Source organism: Delphinus delphis, chromosome 10 (genome assembly GCF_949987515.2).
Source record: "Delphinus delphis chromosome 10, mDelDel1.2, whole genome shotgun sequence".
NCBI lineage: Eukaryota > Metazoa > Chordata > Mammalia > Artiodactyla > Delphinidae > Delphinus > Delphinus delphis.
Window position 1 is genome coordinate 46,626,562 of NC_082692.2, and position 20,945 is coordinate 46,647,506.

General features: G+C 35.4%; 1 protein-coding gene across 1 annotated transcript in view; it reads left to right on the forward strand.

Annotated features, from left to right (window-relative positions):
• KHDRBS2 (KH RNA binding domain containing, signal transduction associated 2) overlaps positions 1 to 7,597 on the forward strand; it is a 684,497-nt gene extending 676,900 nt beyond the window's left edge. The window contains exon 9 of the mRNA XM_060022069.1: positions 6,696 to 7,597. Within this exon, the coding sequence (XP_059878052.1) occupies positions 6,696 to 6,793 (98 nt within the window). The 3' untranslated portion in view covers positions 6,794 to 7,597. The remainder of the gene's footprint in view (positions 1 to 6,695) is intronic.
• Positions 7,598 to 20,945: the final 13,348 nt, after the last annotated feature.

Consider the following 20,945-nt stretch of genomic DNA (forward strand, 5'->3'; position numbering starts at 1 on the left):
GGTGAGACAATTACAAATAAAAATTCTGGGCTTTCCCAACAACTAAACTTTCTGAGCTATAGTTTTCTCATCTTTAAAAAGAAGACAACATTAGCACCCATCTTGGAAGAAAATTTTATTAGCTAATAATACACATAAAATGCCTAGCAGTATGCTTGACACCTAGAAGTATCTTCATTTTTGAGGTAGGATAGGTATTTTAAAATTAAAGAAAATGGACATTGTTATTTTAGTGAGTTACCACAGCAACTACAAAACATCTAACCTAACATATTCCCTTTGGGAATAAATAGCCATAAAGCAACATGTACTTAAATATTTGAAATATGCTTTTAAATAGAAAGATATTTTTCTAAGAAATGAGAAACCTGAGCCCAACAAACTGAGTGGCTCAGAGCCAGTGTGAACGTTAATCAACCTGTTGTAATGCTCTTAAATGATTAAAACCAAAGACACTAGTGGCTTGTAATAGTAGAGATTAATTTAGATTTCTTACATTAGTTGTGTTTTTTGCAAATTGGTTTACAGTATACCAAAAATAAATAGCAAGAGCTGTCCTTTTTTGTTGTAGTGTGATTAAAAAAATTTTTTTGAGATTCTTTTTCAGATCTCAGAAATATAAATAACTAGCTATCTAGGTCTAGCAAAGTGTGAGCATAAGAGCTATGTCCTCGGTAATCTTTATGACACCCCATATCCTTTCTGAACTATTCTCTAAAGTTAGTTTATTTTGAAGGTGGCATGTTAAACCTACTTCCAGAGAGATAGATAAGCATTAAAAGTTTGCTTTCCAGATAAATAATGCTGACTTTTCATAAATTGGTGCCTTGTTCTTGTGCTTCATTTTTTCGCCCCCAACAACCTCAATGTTTATAGTATCTCTGGAGCACTCAGAGAACACCATTTTGCAAGTTTAAAAATCATCAAGATTTTTCTTTCCCACTCTGAATGCTCCCCAAAGTATCTAGTCCCATGGCAGGAATGAGAGAACATTGAGATATAAATGCCACTTAATAGTCCTGATTCTGCTGAGAACAGAATATTTGAAATGCAATAGCTTTTTAAGTCACTAGAGTAACATTTAATGCACAAGAAGAGTTAGCTGGGTAATTTACACCACTTTATCAAAATAAAATGTTCCTCAATAATGCTTATTAGCATGTAATGGAGATTACACACTATGCATTCCGTAAAACTTGAATCAACTGGGTAAAAAAATCAGTCTGAGTTTAAAATAACAGAGATGGGATAATTTTTTAAAAGAAATATTGATATATTTCAAATATATAAAACACTATAACCTAATTCTAACAATGTGTTTCTGAATGAGTCCTGTTTTACTTATTTTGCATAATTGATTTTTAAATTCCTTTTTAGTTAATAACATCATTTATTTATACGTAGCTTACAAGTATTTATGGTGTCCTTACTACTTCTTTGTCACTGTAGAAAGTCTTTCCTTTCATAGATCTTAGAATCCAGTTTAAAAAACCAGACCAGATGATACAAAATAATTAATACAGGAAAGTTTCTAAAGAATGTGAGTTCTCCTAAATAGGTTAAACAGTACCTGAATTCTTAGTTATGCCATATATTTGCTCAGAAAATTACTTCTTTGAAATGATTCAGTGTTAGAGTTCTATCCAAGTTCAATTGAATGATGGAAGTTAGTAGCTCCCTTCTCTACGCTTCCCTCAGCATTTTCTTCAAATATCAGTTACAATTGTGCTATAATCTATGACATTTCATGTTAGTGTTGTCCTGTGATCTCCTTAAGGCTCCTTAAACTATCTTCATATGCAGGGTTTAATACAAGGACTGGTACAGGAGATCTTTAGTGAAGAAAAAACAAGAAAATGTTATCTAATGAATGTTTTATTTGACCCCTTTCCTTCCTATTCATATACCATATGGCACATTAAAATCTGGATTGGGAAACCCAGAATTGGAAATTCAATCAAGTCAGTTGAACTCTATTTTTCATATCTTCATTTGCTTTTTCCAGATCCACAATTCTGTAAACCATTCCAGTAATTTCCAATTTGACAAACAGTTATTTTGCACCTTCTCTAAGGAATAATGTATTTATTTGCTCTGTTTACATGCATAGACTACCTAGTGTCTCTCAGATGACAATCATCCTGATACTGAGAGAATCTTACTTCATCATTTTCCGAAAGTAAAAAGAAATATCTCTAAACCTTATTGTTTGTAATGATTTCTTTAATGACGTCCTTCATGGGAATAGAAACAATTGGCCAGGACTCCAAAATTTGTATGAAGTCCCAAAACATTTAAATACACTTTGCTGAATAGTTGAAGCCCAAGAAGACAGATAAATTCTAAGTCCATTCCTGGGCCTTTATAACTTCACATTTTAGAGAATTCCCATCATCAAGTCTTTATAATGATTTGTCTATTCCTATGTGCAAGGTTCCATGATGGACTCAAGTTAGAATACCTCTGGATTTCTAAGAATCACTTCTATCTCTGAAGTAATCCAAGAGCTTCTGGTGAGCAGTGAGGATATTGGCTGACCACACAAGCTCAATGGCACACTATAAGATTCATGACAAAGGAAAAACATTCGAGTCAGTGCTCTCCAGTCCAGACACAAAGACCATAACTTCACTGAGAGAAGCTGGCTTGTATTGTAATGTGGTGACTTAAATGTGTGTCTAAATATAAACATTATGATATTAGGAAAAATATAGACCAAGGAAATTTGGCACAAATAGAAATAGTATTTCCCTGATCTCAATTATTATTGAGAACATGTAAACAATGGGCCCAAGATCTGAATTAAGTGAAATTAATCCTTTATTTCCTCTGCTAATGGTAAGGAATCTTAGAAAATCTAAAACTTACTTTGCTTGGTTAGGAATTCATTTTAGCTGCCTTTTTGGTTACTACTGAAGCTGAATCCAGCCTCTGTACCCCGACACCAAATTAAATCTCAGAGACAAATTTTGGGTGAAGTAGAAAAGAATAGCTTTATCACTTTGCCAGGCAAAGGGGGCAACAACTGGCTGATGCCCTCAAAACTGTGTGTACCAACTTGGAGAGGGTAATGAGAAGTTTTATAGTAATGGTTCCAAGAGGAGTGATCATCTTGTGGACATACTTCTGATTGGTTGGTGGTGAGGTAAGTAGGAGTCAATATCATCAACATTCAGGTTCCAACTGGTCTGGGGTCTATGTGCTTGTGGGCAGCATACCATCTTTAACTATTAACTTCTTCCACCTCGTGGGGGTTTCAGTATCTGCAAAACAGCTCAAAGATATTGCTGTGTGTATCCCTTGATGGGGAACTAGGACCTTGCCCCAAAGCTGCACTATTGTTTCTCTTGACTATTTCACCCTTGTCTCTGCATCCTCTCCCTTCCCTAATTAACAACTGCTTGAATCTGCCCTTTGGAACTCAGTGAAGGCCATGGAGGCTGAATGAAGCCTATTTCTTGTAGTCAAACAAATGGGGGACACAAAAGGCTTTTGTGTCTTTTGTGGCACAGGAGCCCCACAGGGCCCTGCTCAGTATCACTATTATGCTGGGCTAATAGTATTTCCCATTTCCCTAGCCTTCAGCAAGGAGGAAAGAGCATAGTATTAATTCACATACCAATAGAGAGTTATGAAAGAGCATATTTTTGTGCAATGAAAAAAGTTTTAACACTTTTTGTAATAGGACTCCGCTATGATTGTTTCATTGAATCTAATAGTGAAATACTTTTGATATTTAGCTAACTAAACCTCGTGAGTAAGAAGTCTGACTTCATAACAAATATATAAGATTCCTATTTATAGAACTTTTAAAATTAATGTTGAATTTCTTCAGCTCAATTGTTAGTGGTTTTGTTTTGTTTTGTTTTGTTTTTGCGGTACGCGAGCCTCTCACTGCTGTGGCCTCTCCCGTTGCGAAGCACAGGCTCCGGACGCGCAGCCTCAGCGGCCGTGGCTCACAGGCCCAGCCGCTCCGCGGCACGTGGGATCCTCCCGGACCGAGGCACAAACCCGCGTCCCTTGCATCGGCAGGCCGACTCTCAACCACTGCCCCACTAGGGAAGCCCCAACTGTTAGTGTTTTTAAGATTGTCATTGGAAGCTCTTTATGCCTCCTACTTCCCACATTTAGTGGATTATGTGATCCGCTATGCACTGCATATTTTTCCAGGTGCTGGGGATACAGCAGTGAACAGTGTCACTGTCCATTTTAATGTTGGTCAACAGTTTAAAAATGTAAGGTTTTGGGCTTCCCTGGTGGCGCAGTGGTTGAGAGTCCGCCTGCCGATGCAGGGGACACGGGCTCGTGCCCCCATCCGGGAAGATCCCACGTGCTGCGGAGTGGCTGGGCCCGTTAGCCATGGCCACTGGGCCTGCGTGTCCAGAGCCTGTGCTCTGCAATGGGAGAGGCCACAACAGTGAGAGGCCCACGTACAGCAAAAAAAAAAAAAAAAAAAAAAAGTAAGGTTTTAGTCCATCAATTTGCTGCCCTGGAGTTTTAGGTAAAGTCAAATAAAGCCAAGTCAGTGAGTTTTCATTAGGCATATTTATTTGCTTGGTGGCAATTCCCCAAGATTATGCCAGTTTAAAAGTTCTGACAAATCTGGGGGTAAATGTGGCAGGTAAGGCTGTCACTCTGCCTACTGTTGTTTCACTGTTTTACAGGAACATTCAGATCTAAGAAACAATCCAGGACTTCCATCCCCTGGGAAAACTTGAAACCTATATCATTGCAGCTCCTAAAGCCCATAGATTGCAACCCAGGGATCTTTAACACTCTAGAACAAATGAAGCAAAAAGTGGTGCATTCCCTTTGCTAAAAATTAGTAATAAAACGGGGTAGATTTTACCTCCAAGAGGAAAAAGGCACTGACATATTCTTGATTATTCATAGACAAAGTGTAAAATTCATATTATATAAGGCTGACAAGGTACTTTCTAGCTTTCAAACAAGATCCATTTTCCCTTCCAGTACATTAGAGAAACTTTTCTTTATTTCCAGTCAAGTACATACATAAAATTCTTCTCCAAAATGTCTCTGTTGAGAAAGTCTAGCAGCTTAGGGGTAAATTGCTGTCTTCAAGAGATCACATGAAAAAGACCAACATCTATAATCTCCCCCCAAAAAAGGCAACATGATCTAGAGCGGGTCCTGTAAACCTTTCTTGTAAAAGCCCAGAGTGTAAATACTTCAGGCTTTGCAGGCAGTATGGTCTCTGTTACAATTACTCAAGTCTTCCTTTGTAGAGTGAAGGCAGCCACATACAATATGTTAATAAGTAAGCATACCTGTATTCAAGTAAAACTTCATTTACGAAAACAGGCGGCTGGCCAAATTTGGCTCAAAGGCCTTAGTTTGCCAACCCCTGATCTAAGTAGATCTGTATTCTGACTGAAGGTAACACGTCTCATATTTATTTAGGATCTCACTTCTATTTTGTGTCCTATCATATATTGAAATAATCATAAGCATGTACCTTAAATAGTGAAAGAGATGTAATTTTTCATTTATCATCAGATATCACTTGTAATAAAAGTATCCTGTTGAAGGATATCCTCAGAAACCTAATGTTCACCCTTTAATGCTATTTTCCCCTATATTGATCTAACTTTTGTTCATTTTTCTATATTATAGATCATTATTCCTTTCCTTATAGTATAGTAAGTACAATTTAAATTTTTCTTATTGTTTTTGCTAAAAACATTCTTAGAGGCACTTGAACTATCCAGGGGCATATGCCCTACATCAGTGGCCTCAATCTGCAGTGATTTTACAGTTACTTCCATTACCACCACCTTGTACACCAGCTATCAATGTCAGTTTGTCTACTTCTAGTAATCCCTTTTCTTATATCCATACTTCCTCCCTCCATAGCCCAATGCATAAAATCTGCTTTCTAATGAAGAACTGAATTCTTTCTGATTGAAAGACCCAGATAACCTAGTTTCTGGAACCACTTAAGTCACCATAAACCACTTGGCCCTTTGAAGGAGCACTACATTTCCCTTCTGCATACATAGACTTTAAGAAAGCTATTTTCCACAACACTCAAAAGGTTGGCTGCTTGTTTCTTGTCTGTTGGCCAGGTCCCAGAGCATTGAGGTTACTGGAAGTCAGATTAACAGGTAAATGAGGAATTTTCCTAGTGTACTAATACCTCTTTATTTTCCAACTTGTTTTTCAAAAAACTGATAGATTTTTCTTTACTGATTTTGCTACTCCATATCCTCTTCTGTCTCACTGACTTGGATAGTTTAGCACAATGAACCTCAACACTGGACGCTGAGTCATCTAGGCAAGCACTGAAAAAATACCAAACCCTAGGTCTCACCCTGTAGAGTTTCTATGTTAATCAAGGGCTGAGAACCACTGGTTTCCTATATCCAGTTTCTTTTAGGAGTCTGTGCAAAGGATTAGGGAGGGGCGGTTTACCTTGATGTTCTTCTTTCTATTTAACACATAATAAATGGACTTTAACTTTCTCTGCTTTGAAAAATGCCCTGCAAGTTTAATTCCAAGTGGCTGTATTTCAAAATATATACTTTTTTGTATGATCTCACCATATGGAAAATGTAGTAAGTCTAGAGCCCTCAGTGTTAAGATCCTTTATTCTCTTTTCGGCTATTGCATCTTAAACAACTGTTTTTGATAACTGTGAAGCCAAGTGAATGCTACTGTCTTTCTCTTGTTCATAGCACCAGAAGAATGGGCCATGACCCGCTCCAGCCTGAAGGCACCACCACCAAGGTCAGCCCGAGGGGGATACAGGGAGCACCCCTATAGTAGATACTGAGGGTTCTCCTCGCCTGTGACCTCACCTCAAAGACAATTCATAGCCTGTGGTCTCCACATAAACAGCAACATGACAAGTAATAGTCCTTTTTTTTGTTCCTATTCTAGGGATAACTGCTCATGGTTGCTCCCATATATTTGTTGTATTTCCCTGATACTGTTGGCGTGACACTGACACTAGTATTATTTTATGAAACAGACTAAAAGAAGCATTGGCAAGCATTGTCTACAAACCATTCAGTAGGATGATATTCTCTTGGTTGTTTTCATTGTTGTGTGTAATCATTTTTTTCTCTCTCTTTTTTTTTTAAAGAAAGAGCATGAATCTGTTAACAGATTTTGAGTCTTAACAACTAGCAAAAACTTTGTTTAGGGTTGCTAAAAAACTGTAACACGATATTTGAACTAGCTATAATAAAGTTGTAGATAAGATGTTTTAACCTGTCTTTTAATAACTGTTAGTTAGTTGAAGCTGTTCGATATTAAATTTGTAAATTTAATTTTAAATGCTGTTTTAATGGGGTTGAAAACAAGCAGCTACTGTATGTATGTAGCTAACTGAATTTGTTTAGTGTTTTAACCTGTATTTGTTAAAAAAGAAAAACACACACACATAAAGTTCCATGTGTAAGCTTCTCTAAATAGGAAACCACACTTTGTCAAATATGTTTGCCATAATTTGTCAATAAAGCTGAAAACTTTTGTAAAAACTAAATTTGGAATTACTTGTTTTCTAGCTTTAAATGCCTGCTTTATTTCTTTTTCAAGAGATGCCTAAAATGTTTTCTATTTAAAAATTACAAAAATGAACCCAAGCCTGTTTTAAGATATTTGTGTAATACTTTAAAAGTGTATTAATAACTTATGGTTGTTAAATAATTTAAAAGTTAACAAACTAAACTGTTACATGAATCATGGTTAGTAAACACTAATGTATAACATGTTAATGGAAAAAAATGGATTTAGAATAATAAATGGATTTTAAACTATCCTCTAAGCTTTATCTTGCTAAACACAAATTCTGGTTGACTTGTTTGCATTAGCATGTCTCTCGTGAGAAAGAGTAATGGAGTATAACGAGGTAAGATTACCACTTACCACTGTCTAAATGCCTAGTTCTTCAACCTTTGAGTTTCCCGCACATTAAATATCCCATCCAACATGTAAGCATTGTGTAGATTCACTTTATTTTCACTCAAAGGAGTGTGTGGACTTCATTTGCGTAGTTTATAACAATTTGTTTTGACAAACAAATCATCAGTGTCACTGGCCAGTTGTTGCTATTCAACCTCAAAAACTTTATTTGTAATTTTCAGTGCTAAATATCACCGCCCTTGAAGGCAGTTTAGAGGGCTGATAATTCTTTTGAGACTATCAGACTTGATGGCTGATGATTGTTAAGGAAATATGTCGCAGGACTCAAAGGATGACTAAACGTTAAACAGGTAACACTAATAGTAACTCTGTAATTTTGCTTATGCAACAGTAATGTTAAATATTCTCAGTTATTAAGTTCCTGATAGTTAAAAAAGTAAACCTACAAAAACATAACAAATAGGTCTATAGGTTATTAAAACAACTAATTAACATTAACTAGAGGCACCAAAATTATTTTACAATATATAACCCTCAAGGTAATAAACAGAACTAAAATTAGCAATAATAGTAATGCAATTCTTGCTAACATCAAACGTAAGCTAAATTTTGATGGAAAAAAGAATGTGAAAGACTCGATGGTAGGGATGAATGCCAAAACTGTTCATCTTTTAAATACAGTTTTTTGTTTATGGTGGCTTTTGTCAATGTAATTGGTTTACTTTTTTGCTGCTAAACAGTTTAGGCATATTGTTGTTCAGTTTTTGCAGCTGGAGTTGCATGCTAATAGTTTTATGAGGTGTGTGTCTGTCATCAATTAAATTTGTAATATTTGCCTTTCACAAAATGCTATTGAGTTATATTTAATTTGTGTTCTATTCTTTCTTACTATTTCAGGTACCCACAAGCAAAGAGCACATAATTGAATAGCAGGTGTGATGGGCTAAGAATGAGAGAGGTAAGCTTATTTTTATCTTGACATAGATAATCTTTAGCAACATGAAGCTATGTAGTAAGCTAAAACACCAAATGCCACTTGTTGAAATACTAAAAAGGTTTAGATTGTTGTCTAGAAACTGAGTTGTTTGTATCTTCTTTTAAAGAAAGTGATCTAACTTGGTGTTTACCTGGCAAGGCTTTCTGAGCTTATTCAGAAAGGTGAATTCATAGTTAATCTGCAGCCCTTTTCCTTGCAATGAACTACTATATATTACCTCTTCTTAATTGTGCAGAGAAAGAGTATTAAAACTTTTATTCTGCAGACATAAGAAAAGGAAATCACAATTGTTGACTGAGATGGAGGGGATGGGAAAGGGAGCCTCATAACCAATCCCTTGCCTACCCTCTGTCAATAAGATGATATTTATTTAGTCAACTAAAATAAACTTATCATTATTTTCCCCATTTATCCCATTAGATTTATCAGTAAATTCCTTGTTTCTCATCTGCCATTCTATTTGATTCAGCAAATATTTACTAAGTACAAAGCACTACTGGAAATTGAGACTTGATTTCTATACACAAGGAGTTGAAAACTTTAGCCAATAAACCTCAGACTTACAACAATGCAAGGGCAGTTATGAGATCCACAGACAGACTTGAGAATTGAAATAGTCTTGCCAGGATGTTTGAAACAGGGATAAAATCCAAGTTTTCTCCTTCTAGGTCTGGTCCTCTTATCACTACACAGATATCCCTAATACAGTGTAGAGTTAAACAAATGCCGTAGGAGAGAGATGAGAGAGCCTGGAGATTCCTCATGACTACAGGGAGGCCAGAGACTGAGGGAACCATGGACTGAGAGGAGCAGCCTATGCATGGAGGTGGAGGGGAGGGCCGCCTGGGCAAGAGAACAGGCTGAGTCAGGTCTTGGAGTCCAAACAGTTCAGGAAGCAGGCTCCAAGGGGAGAAAAAACCTGTAATCCAGGTATCCTGCTTACTATTCTCCTTTGATCCTTTTTAAACAATAAGCTTGATCTTGTATAGCAATGACAGAGAAATCACTCGCAGTTTGTTACTATTTTGATACATTAATCTATAAGTTTTTGTGTCCATTGTAATTATTTTATCATTTCTGTTATTGTTGCTTTATAACCCATGGGTCTCTCACCATTCAGACTCAATCTTTCAATGCATTAACTCAGAGCAGGGCTATCACAGCAGAAACACCAGTGCTGAATAAGAGAAGAGAACATTCTTGGCTATTGAGTTTAAATTAAGAGTTTTTGAAGTTCAATAACCACGATTTGTGAGAAAGGGGATTTTGAGTTTCAGAAGCTTGTGTTTTGAGTAGGTTCTGAGTAGGACACAAAACGGTAGATTTAAAAGACTCCTATCAAAAAATAAATAAAGACTCCTGTCCACCTGCCTCCATATATCTACAAGATAAACATTGTTCAGGCTGAGAAGAAAGTTCAAGAGGTAACAATATCTAAGATATTAGTGTCAGACATTAGTGTGGTCTTGAGTCTGAGTCTGTACACTAAATCAATTATCCAATAAAAGCCTCCCATAGGTTTAGAACACAGAGGGAATATTTGTCTAAAGTGGAGCCTGGGGAGGCTTCACTGAATTCCCCCACCTCAGTGTGTTCTAGGTGAAATCCTGTAGAAAAAATGCTTTTATAGAATGTTTTTCCACGCTGGCACGAGTGGAGCAGATGTGGCAGAGAACCACTCACAGTCACCTCTGCAGGAAGCCAGGGGAGAGAGCAGTAGCATCAGCTCGGACCAACACTGACCAGAATGCAGACATATATGTGGAGAGGTGAGAAGATCAGCTGCTCCCTGCTACCAACACCTCCAAAATTTAAATCCAACCCAGAAAAGAAGAGAGGAGGAAAATAAATTCCTGAATTGACAAGGGAACCCGTGACCAAAATTAATCTGAACTGGCTCAGATAATTTTTCTCCACTGGCAGTATGGGGACTTGAGATTGAAATCAAGTTGAGGTATAGAAAAATATAATTATGTATACATTGCAGTCATTTATTTCATAACTTTCCCAACTCATAAAATAATCAGAAGTGAATACAGTAGGTTTCTCTGGCAACAGGGAATGAGAATTTCCCAAAGTTAATGGCCTCTCAGCAGAAACCTTTGATAGGATGAAAACTGTTCAGTGTGGCCCCAACAGTGAACATTTGCTCAATTGGAGGGAGCTTTCTTCTCTTGTCAGTGACACTGGTCCCATTGGATCCCTTCATGAAATCATGTCCCCTCTAACTAATTTCAAAATGCTGGCTCCCAAAGATGGCAGAAACAGGTACCATGGCAATTCTAGAGCCAGTGTCTGTATAGATATTCTCATTTCTGACATTCACCTGTGCAAGTTACATGGCATAAGGTTTTTAAATTGCAGTTGACGTTATTCGTGTGCATACTCCAGACATTCTTTCAGATAATGCTGTAGCTCTTGGTATACTATAATGATCCTATGACAACAGGGAACTCAACAAAGGTCACTAGTTTGGACAGTAGACATTAGTGAGTAAGAAAGTCTTTATGCCTGCTTATATATGTCCAAAAAAAGTTTTATTACACTCCAGTATGATTAAATCAGATCCAGTTTGATGCCATTTATGAGACCAAATAGTACTTTTAGGTCTTATTTTTAGTATTTAGATAATTTTCACTTTCAGTATATTAATGGAACTAAGGCCATTTAGCTTAATAACAATTGAAGCACTAACAGTTTTTAACTAAATTTGTCACTGAATGACATGTTAAAGGTTTTCATGAATTCCTTTAAAGGAAATTGCTTTTTAAACTATATTATTAAAATATTACTCTTGTTTCTTTAGTTTTTCACTTAAAAGTATATAGGCTTATACTTTGAAACCACAAATGTCCCTTAAAAATGTAACCCTTTAATTATATAGCATTTTCTTTATATCTTTATCTCTGTGTCTCTTGGTTAATGTAATATAGAAGTTCGTCTACTTTTGGGGGTTTTAAAGGGAATACAAAACAGTGATCAGTAATCTGTCAAGTTGGTTGAATATCAAGTATTTTTTCAATATCAAAAAACTGTTAACTGAAAACTTCATCTGTTTGCCACTCTTGCAGATTCCATTGAAAGGTTTAATTTTTACTGCAAAAAACAATGCAGTGAATAATTGCAAATATCCAATTGAATGGTAATTTACAAAACTGATTATATTATTTGTGTTCTGTATGAGGCCAAAGAATAATAACAATAGTAATAATGAAGCCATCAGTTTTCTGAGCATACATACCAGGCAAGATACTAGAATTTTCACATAAAGACATACATGGAACCCCTGTAATCCTTACAACAAGCTTTCAAAGGAAGTACAGTTAACCCTGTTTTATAGAAGAGGAAGTTGAAGTTCAGAGGCTTAGCTAATGTCACACTACTAGTATATAGGAAAACCAATATTTAAAACAAAATTTTATAACCCATACATTTTCCAAAATGCTATCATGATTTCCAACTTTTAATGAATTTGACTCATAGCACAGGGAGATCAGCTCGGTGCTTTGCAACAACCTAGAGCGGTGGGATAGGGAAGGTGGGAGGGAGGCTCAAGAGGGAAGGGATATGGGGATATATGAATGCATGTGGCTGATTCACTTTGTTGTACAACAGAAACTAACATAGCATTGTGAAGCAATTATACTCCAATAAAGATATATTAAAAAAAAGTGAATCTAAAATCTCAGGTAGCCATAGCATAATTTCTGTTCTGTAGCAACCTGATGAATCCTAACTTATATATATATATATATGATAAAGTATTTTAGCTTGAAGTTCATCTACTTTGATCTTTCCTCAAATTTGTCATTCTGTCAAAAGTTCCATTATAGAAAATAGAGGTGAATGCTACAGTCTTTTGTAAAACAAATGGATTCATTTATAATCTAAGTTCTATTTTAACATTAAAAAACCCTCATGTGGTTAAATAAGCATAAAAGAAATTTCAGGCTTTTATTCTTCAGTCTGTAAATCAGAACTCTGCTTTAAAGTATGAGAGTCAATCCAAATCAGAAATATCTTTGTATAAACCATGCAGTCATGTGTTAAGAACACAAAGTGAGGCTATCACTCAATGTTAAATATTTTAAAACAAAGCATTTCCTGTTGTCAATATAATGTGTGGCATTTTCCTGAACATTCTAGTTTTCTATTAACATATCTGAGTTAACAGTAAGATAGTTGTTCTTGTTGACTGGCAGGCATGGGTCTTCAATATCCATCATGAAGATTAATTTTCTAGTCTCTTTACTTAGAATTGATTAATTGGTACTCAAAAGATTATTTACAGTGGGTAATAATGTCACTCTTCTTGATATGCTGTTCTATATCTCAGTCTCTTACACTTTACTGTGAGAGAAATTGAGAAAATAGGAGAGGAAGTTGTCTGATTCATACACCACTGGATGCCTTAACAACAACTAGATTCTCTGCCTTTACCAAAAACAAGTACAGAATGAGCCATCTTAAAAATTGGTAACAGGAGCTTCCCTGGTGGAGCAGTGGTTGAGAGTCCGCCTGCCAATGCAGGGGACACGGGTTCGTGCCCTGGTCCGGGAAGATCCCACATGCCGCAGAGCGGCTGGGCCCGTGAGCCATGGCCACTGAGCCTGCACATACGGAGCCTGAGCTCCGCAACGGGAGAGGCCATAACAGTGAGAGGCCCACGTACCGCAAAAAAAAAAAAAAAAAAAAAAAAAAAAAATGCTCATCATTATAGTCATAAGGAAGCATGTATTGGGTATCTTCATCACACGTATTATATGTTTATACACAAGAATCTTATTATAATGTTGTACATATATTGCTCACATTGAAATACAGCTAAAAACAAAAGACTAGCCATGTTTGTATAACTGTTTCAATAGTAAGAATAATGTGAATAAAGAGGTATTTGCAAAAGTGGAATGGATACATAATACACATCAAACACTGTATTTTTAGGAATTACTTCATATATTTTCTCAACAACACTATGATATAAGTTCTAGGGCATTTTCATTTTCTGAATGAGGACACCGAGCCTGAGAGGCAAAGTAACCCACCCAAGGTCACACTGGCCAGTGGCTTGGACTCTAAACCCAGAGATTTCATCCTCAATTCCTACACTCTACTGTCCCTTCTGACTTTGACCACATTTTATGTAGTAAACTAAATTTTAGAGGAAACCAAAATGCAGATATGTAATTCATTCATCAAGCTAGTAAAAAGGAATCAGAATAAACCCTTTTTCTATGAATACTGCCAAGATCAGTACTAAATTTGAAGTCTGATGATAAATTTCTAAATGGTTCTATATGCATAAGCCAAAATATTCAGAATATCTCTTTTTCCTGAATAATCTAAAAAGTGTGTCTTGCATAATAACTTTGACTCTATATAGGTTGTGCCTGACTATATTTATTTGCACATCTTACCATTGATTAAATGGAAGTTATGCGTATCTAAGTATAGAATGTAGCCTTCATGGAGGTTGACATAAAACTTCAATGAAAAATGAAAATAAACTGGAAAAATAGTCATGGTCACTTACTTGTTTACTAACAGCATGCTCTATTGTATTGATTTGTCTCAATCTGTGTGATTGCAAAAATAAAATGTAGTTTTCCTTTACTATATCTTGTCCTATATAGGTGATATATACCATTTAAATGTATAATGTATTTATATTTTATTAAACTTAATAATAGGTTACCAAAATGAAAATGAACATGAGAATAAGGAAAAAATAGATTTAGAAAGAAATGTAGCTGAAAGGCTGAGAAAGACCCATTAGAAGTGCTATGACAAAAAAGCTAGCAACATGAAAAACAAAAGATAACCCACCCCTTATAACCTTAAAGAATGGAGTGTCTTGACATCTGAAAATTCTCATGTCACAATCATGTGCAATTTATCACATAAGGCAGTAACTAGAAATTAAAAACATGCCTTGCTTCTACAGCAAATACAGAATACTTAGCTATTGCATGTGTCTGAAATGTCTGTTGTCTGTCTCATAACAGTCACCCTTGTGGACTATTGCATTTTCCCTTCACTTCCACCAGCAGAGTTTTTTTTTTACCACTTCAAGAAAACTTCTATGTGTCCAATGTTGAGTAAAGAACAAAAATTTGTACCAGTTTGTGCTTTTAGAAAATTACAAATTACATATATGGAGCTTTAGAATTGTTCAGAGATATTTAAAAAAATAGGACTACTAAATCTATAATTCAAGGGTATGCCAAAATAGTTTTATCACATTGCTCTCAAACATATTGATGTTTGAGAGATACTGTCTTTCAACCTATATTTTAAGAAATCTGTAGTTTGGTATACTATCTACTATGAGCAAAACAATAGACCCTGTTGGAAGCATATGTTTTCTCAATAAGAATTGTTTGTTTCTTGTATTAAGATTGTTAGGGAGATATCTAAAATAGGACATCATACACATTAATTACTAATAATTAAAACTTGGTCATGAGTTGATTTGATTGCTCAGAAGTAGGAGAAGACCGTTAATTAATTCTTTCAGGATTTAAGTCCAAGGTGTTTTTGTATTTTTAGTAATATCCAAATGACTTACCAAATCCATATAGTTTTCCATTTCTAAATCTACCAGTTAATTACATCCCTCAAGGAAACACTTTTACCTGAAAATGAGACTAGAAATTAGAGCCTGTGACTAAATGAAATAGGTTCAAAAGAAAGTGGCCTTATGACAATTTACGGCTAAAACATATTCAGTGAATGCCAAATAGTCCACGGAGCTACGTGCATTGCTAGCTGCCTCATAAAGAAAAACTGTCATCAAGTGCAGCATCCTGGTTTGAAGATGTTCAAGAAATATATTGGGAAAGAACAGTCAGGCTTTACCTCTCTTGTAGCAAAAATTGAAGCCCTCATAAGAAAAGGCTTAACTTTTTAATCTTTGGATCAATCTAGTATGTTGATCCAAAATAGATGGGAGGCATTTAGTAAATACAACTAAATGAATAAATATCAATTTGCTTCTATATTTTTCTAATCATATTTCTTATGTACTATTTATGATATATGGAAATTATATTGATTTATTTGTAAAATGCTAATATTGTATATGACATATGTACATATATACATATGTATATCTACCTTTATATTCATTGCTACTTTAAAAAATTTAAGATAATATAGATTTAATTATCACAACAGCTCTATGAAGAAAACAGGCCAAATTTTCCTATTCTTATTTTAAATATAAGGAAATAAAACTTCGATGGGTTAAGAGGTTTGTGCAAAACCACATGACTTGGTCTGAAACATTAACCTCTCCAAAATAACTAACCATCTCATTTTTGTAAGTGGTTGTGTCCAGTGGTGGAAGAGAGATCGAGTTGTATGAGAGAGGACACTGCTCATGTGGAGTAATTATTAAGCATCTTTTAATAAAACACATTCTAACATAACCAAAATTTTTGAGATTTACCTATATATAAATATTTACTAAGAACTTTAATAATTAACAATTAGATGTCTTCTCCTAAAAACATGCCAAAATATTAAATAATTTAAAAAACAGCATATTGGTGTCTGATGCATATGAAATTACTCAAAATCAAGAGCCTAATGGATAAAAAAGTGTACAGTAAATTGGTAATATTGAAATTAAGTAATGATTTTTCTGATTTTAGTTGGAAGAGGATGGATTGAAATTAAGAAAAATCAATAGAAGCATTCTAATTTTTTATTTATAATATATCAAGAGGACTCCAGTTCCTTAACATCTCTGATTCTAAGAACTTGAATACAAAAAAATGAGTAATTATTCCACCACTAGATAAGAATTAGTGTATTATCGTCCATCCATCTTACTTTTTTTAAAAAAAAATGGACTTTATGAATATTGGATAATTGAGATTTTTAAATGCCATGCGAGTTTCAAAATCTAATTTTGGCTTGGTTTGCAAAGACCAAAAAGTCACTGAAATTTCATAATTTGAAACCAAGCATCTTGTTTTGAGGAAAAGATTCCAGACTATCTGAGCCTAAATTAAAGAGATCAACAGTTGATCTTTCTATTTTTATATATCTTTATTGGAATGTAATTGCTTTACAATCGTGTGTTAGTTTCTGCTTTATAACAAAGTGAATCAGCTATACGTATACATATATCCCCATATCTCCTCCCTCGTGCGTCTCCCTCCTACCCTCCCTATACCACCCCTCTAGGTGGTCACAAAACACCGAGCTGACCTTGCTGTGCTATGCGGCTGCTTCCCACTAGCTATCTATTTTACACTTGGTAGTGTATATATGTCCATGTCACTCTCACTTTGTCCCAGCTTACCATTCTCTCTTCCCGTGTCCTCAAGTCCATTCTCTATGTATGTGTCTTTATTCTTGCCTTGCTCTTACGTTCTTCAGAAACTTTTTTTTTGGTCTCCATTTATATGTGTTAGCATACGGTATTTGCTTTTCTCTTTCCGACTTACTTCACTCTGTATGACAGACTCTAGGTCCATCCACCTCACTACAAAAAACTCAGTTTGGTTTCCTTTTATGGCTGAGTAATATTCCATTGTATATATGTGCCACATCTTCTTTATCCATTCATCAGTCGATGGGCACTTAGGTTGCTTCCATCTCCTGGCTACTGTAAAAGGAGCTGCAATGAACATTGTGGTACATGGCTCTTTCTGAATTATGTTTCTCAGTATTTATGCCCAGTAATGGGATTGCTAGGTCGTATGGTAGTTCTATTTTTAGTTTTTTAAGGAATCTCCATACTGTTATCCAGAGTGGCTGTATCAATTTACATTCCCACCAACAGTGTAAGAGGGTTCCCTTTTCTCCACACCCTCTCCAGAATTTATTGTTTGTAGAATTTTTGATGGTGGACATTCTGACCAATGTGAGGTGATACTTCATTGTGGTTTTCATTTGCATTTCTCTAATGATTGGTGACATTGAGCATCCTTTCATGTGTTTGTTGGCAATCTATATATCTTCTTTGGAGAAATGTATATTTAGGTCTTCTGCCCATTTTTGGATTGGGTTGTTTGTGTTTTTGATATTGAGCTGCATGAGTTGGTTGTAAATTTTGAGATTAATCCTTTGTCAGTTGCTTCATTTGCAAATATTTTATCCCATTCTGAGGGTTGTCTTTTTGTCTGGTTAATGGTTTCCTTTGCTGTGCAAAAGTTTTTAAGTTTCATTAGGTCCCATTTATTTATATTTGTTCTTATTTCAATTCCTCTAGGAGGTGGATCAAAAAGGATTTTGCTGTGATTGATGTCACAGAATATTCTGCCTATGTTTTCCTCTAAGAGATTGATAGTGTCTGGCCTTACATTTAGGTCTTTAATCCATTTTGAGTTTATTTTTGTTTATGGTGTTAAGGAGTGTTCTAATTTCTTTCCTTTACATGTAGCTGGCCAGTTATCCCAGCACCACTTATTGAAGACACTGTCCTTTCTCTATTGTATATTCTTGCCTCCTTTATCAAAAATAAGGTGACTACATGTGCATGGGTTTATCTCTGGGCTTTCTATCCTGTTCCATTGATCTGTCTGTTTTTGTGCCAGCACCATACTGTCTTGATTACTGTAGCTGTGTAGTATAGTCTGACATCTGGGAGCCTGATTCCTCCAGCTCCATTTTTCTTTCTGAAGATTGCTTTGGCTATTCATGGTCTTATGTGTTTCCATACAAATTGTGAAAATTTTTGTTTGAGTTCTGTGAAAAATGCCATTGGTAGTTTCATAGGGATGGCATTGAATCTGTAGGTTGCTTTGGGTAGTATAGTCATTTTCATAATGTTGATTTTTCCAATCTAAGAACATGGTCATTCTCTCCATCTGTTTGTATTTTCTTAAATTCCTTTCATCATTGTCTTATACTTTCTGCATACAGGTCTTTTGTGTCCTTAGGTTTCTTCCTAGGTATTTTATTCTCTTGGTTGCAATGGGAAATGGTAGTGTTTCCTTAATTTCTATTTCAGATTTTTCATCATTAGTGTATAGGAGTGCAAGAGATTTCTGTGCATTAATTGTGTACCCTGCTACTTTACCAAATTCATTGATTAGCTCTAGTAGTTTTCTGGTAGCATCTTTAGGATTCTCTATGTATAGTATCATGTCATTTGCAAACAGTGACAGTTTTACTTCTTTTCCAATTTGGATTCCTTTTATTTCTTTTTCTTCTCTGACTGCTGTGGAAAAACTTCCAAAACTATGTTGAATAATAATGGTGAGAGTAGGCAACCTTGTCTTCTTCCAGATCTTAGAGGAAATGGTGAGGAAACGGTTTCAGATTTTCACCATTGAGAATGATGTTGGCTGTGGGGTTGTCATATATAGCCTGTATTATGTTGAGGTAAGTTCCCTCTATGCCTCCTTTCTGGTGGGTTTTTATCATAAATAGGTGTTGAATTTTGTCCAAAGCTTTTTCTGCATCTATTGAGATGATCATATGGTTTTTCTCCTTCAAATTGTTAACATGGTTTATGACTGATTGATTTGCATATATTGAAGAATCCTGGCATTCCTGGTATAAACCCCACTTGATCATGGTGTATGATCCTTTTAATGTGCTGTTGGATTCTGTTTGCTAGTATTTTGCTGAGCATTTTTGCATCTATGTTCATCAGTGATATTGGGCTGTAGTCTCTTTCTCTGTGACACCTTTGTCTGGCTTTGGTATCAGGGTCATGGTGGCCTCATAGAATGAGTTTGAGAGCATTCCTCCCTCTGTTATATTTTGGAAGAGTTTGGGAAGGATAGGTGTTAGCTCTTCTCTAAATGTCTGATAGAATTTGCCTGTGAAGCCATCTGGTCCTGGGCTTTTGTGTGTTGGAAGATTTTTAATAGTCTCAATTTCAGTGCTTGTGATTGGTCTGTTCATATTTTCTATTTCTTTCTGGTTCAGTCTCGGAAGGTTGTGCTTTTCTAAGTATTTGCTCATTTCTCCAGGTTGTCCATTTCAGTGGCATAGAGTTGCTTGTAGTAATCTCTCATGATCCTTTGTATTTGTGCAGTGTCAGTTGTTACTTCTCCTTTTTCATTTCTGATTCTACTGATTTGAATCTTCTCCCTTTTTTTCTTGATGAGTCTGACTAATTGTTTATCAATTTTTTTTATCTTCTCCAAGAACCAACTTTTAGTTTTATTGATCTTTGCTACTGTTTTTTTCATTCTTTTTCATTTATTTCTGATCTGAAATTTATGATGTCTTTCCTTCTGCTAATTTTGGGGGGGGTTTGTTCTTCTTTCTCTAATTGCTTTAGGTGTAAGGTTAGGTTGTTTATTTGAGATGTTTCTTCTTTCTTGAGGTAGGATTATATTGCTGTAACCTCCCTCTTAGAACTGTTTTGCTACATCCATAGGTTTTGGGTCATCATATTTTCATCGTCATGTGTTTCTAGGTATTTTTTGATTTCCTCTTTGATTTCTTCAGTGATCTCTTGGTTATTTAGTAGCATATTGTTTAGCCTCCATGTGTTTGTATTTTTTACAGATTTTTCCTGTAATTGATATCTAGTCTCATAGCGTTGTGGTAACAAAAGATACTTGATATGATTTCAATTTTCTTAAATTTACCAAGGCTTGATATGTGACCCAAGATATGATCTATCCTGGAAAATGTTCCATGAGCACTTGAGAAGAAAGTGTATTCTGATGATTTTGGATGGACTTTCCTATAATATCAATTAAATCCATCTTGTTTAATGTATCATTTAAAGCTGTGTTTCCTTATTTATTTTCATTTTAGATGATCTGTCCACTCGTGAAAGTGGAGTGTTATAGTCCCCTACTATGATTGTGTTACTGTCGATTTCCCCTTCTATGGCTGTTAGCATTTGCCATATATATTTAGGTGTTCCTAAGTTGGGTGCCTAAATATTTCCAATTGTTATATCTTCTTGGATTGATCATTATATAGTGTCCTTCTTTGTCTCTGGTAATAGTCTTTATTTTAAAGTCTATTTTGTCTCATATGAGAATTGCTACTCCAGCTTTCTTTTGATTTCCATTTGCATGGTATATCTTTTTCCATCCTCTCACTTTCAGTCTGTATGTGTCCCTAGGTCTGAAGTGGG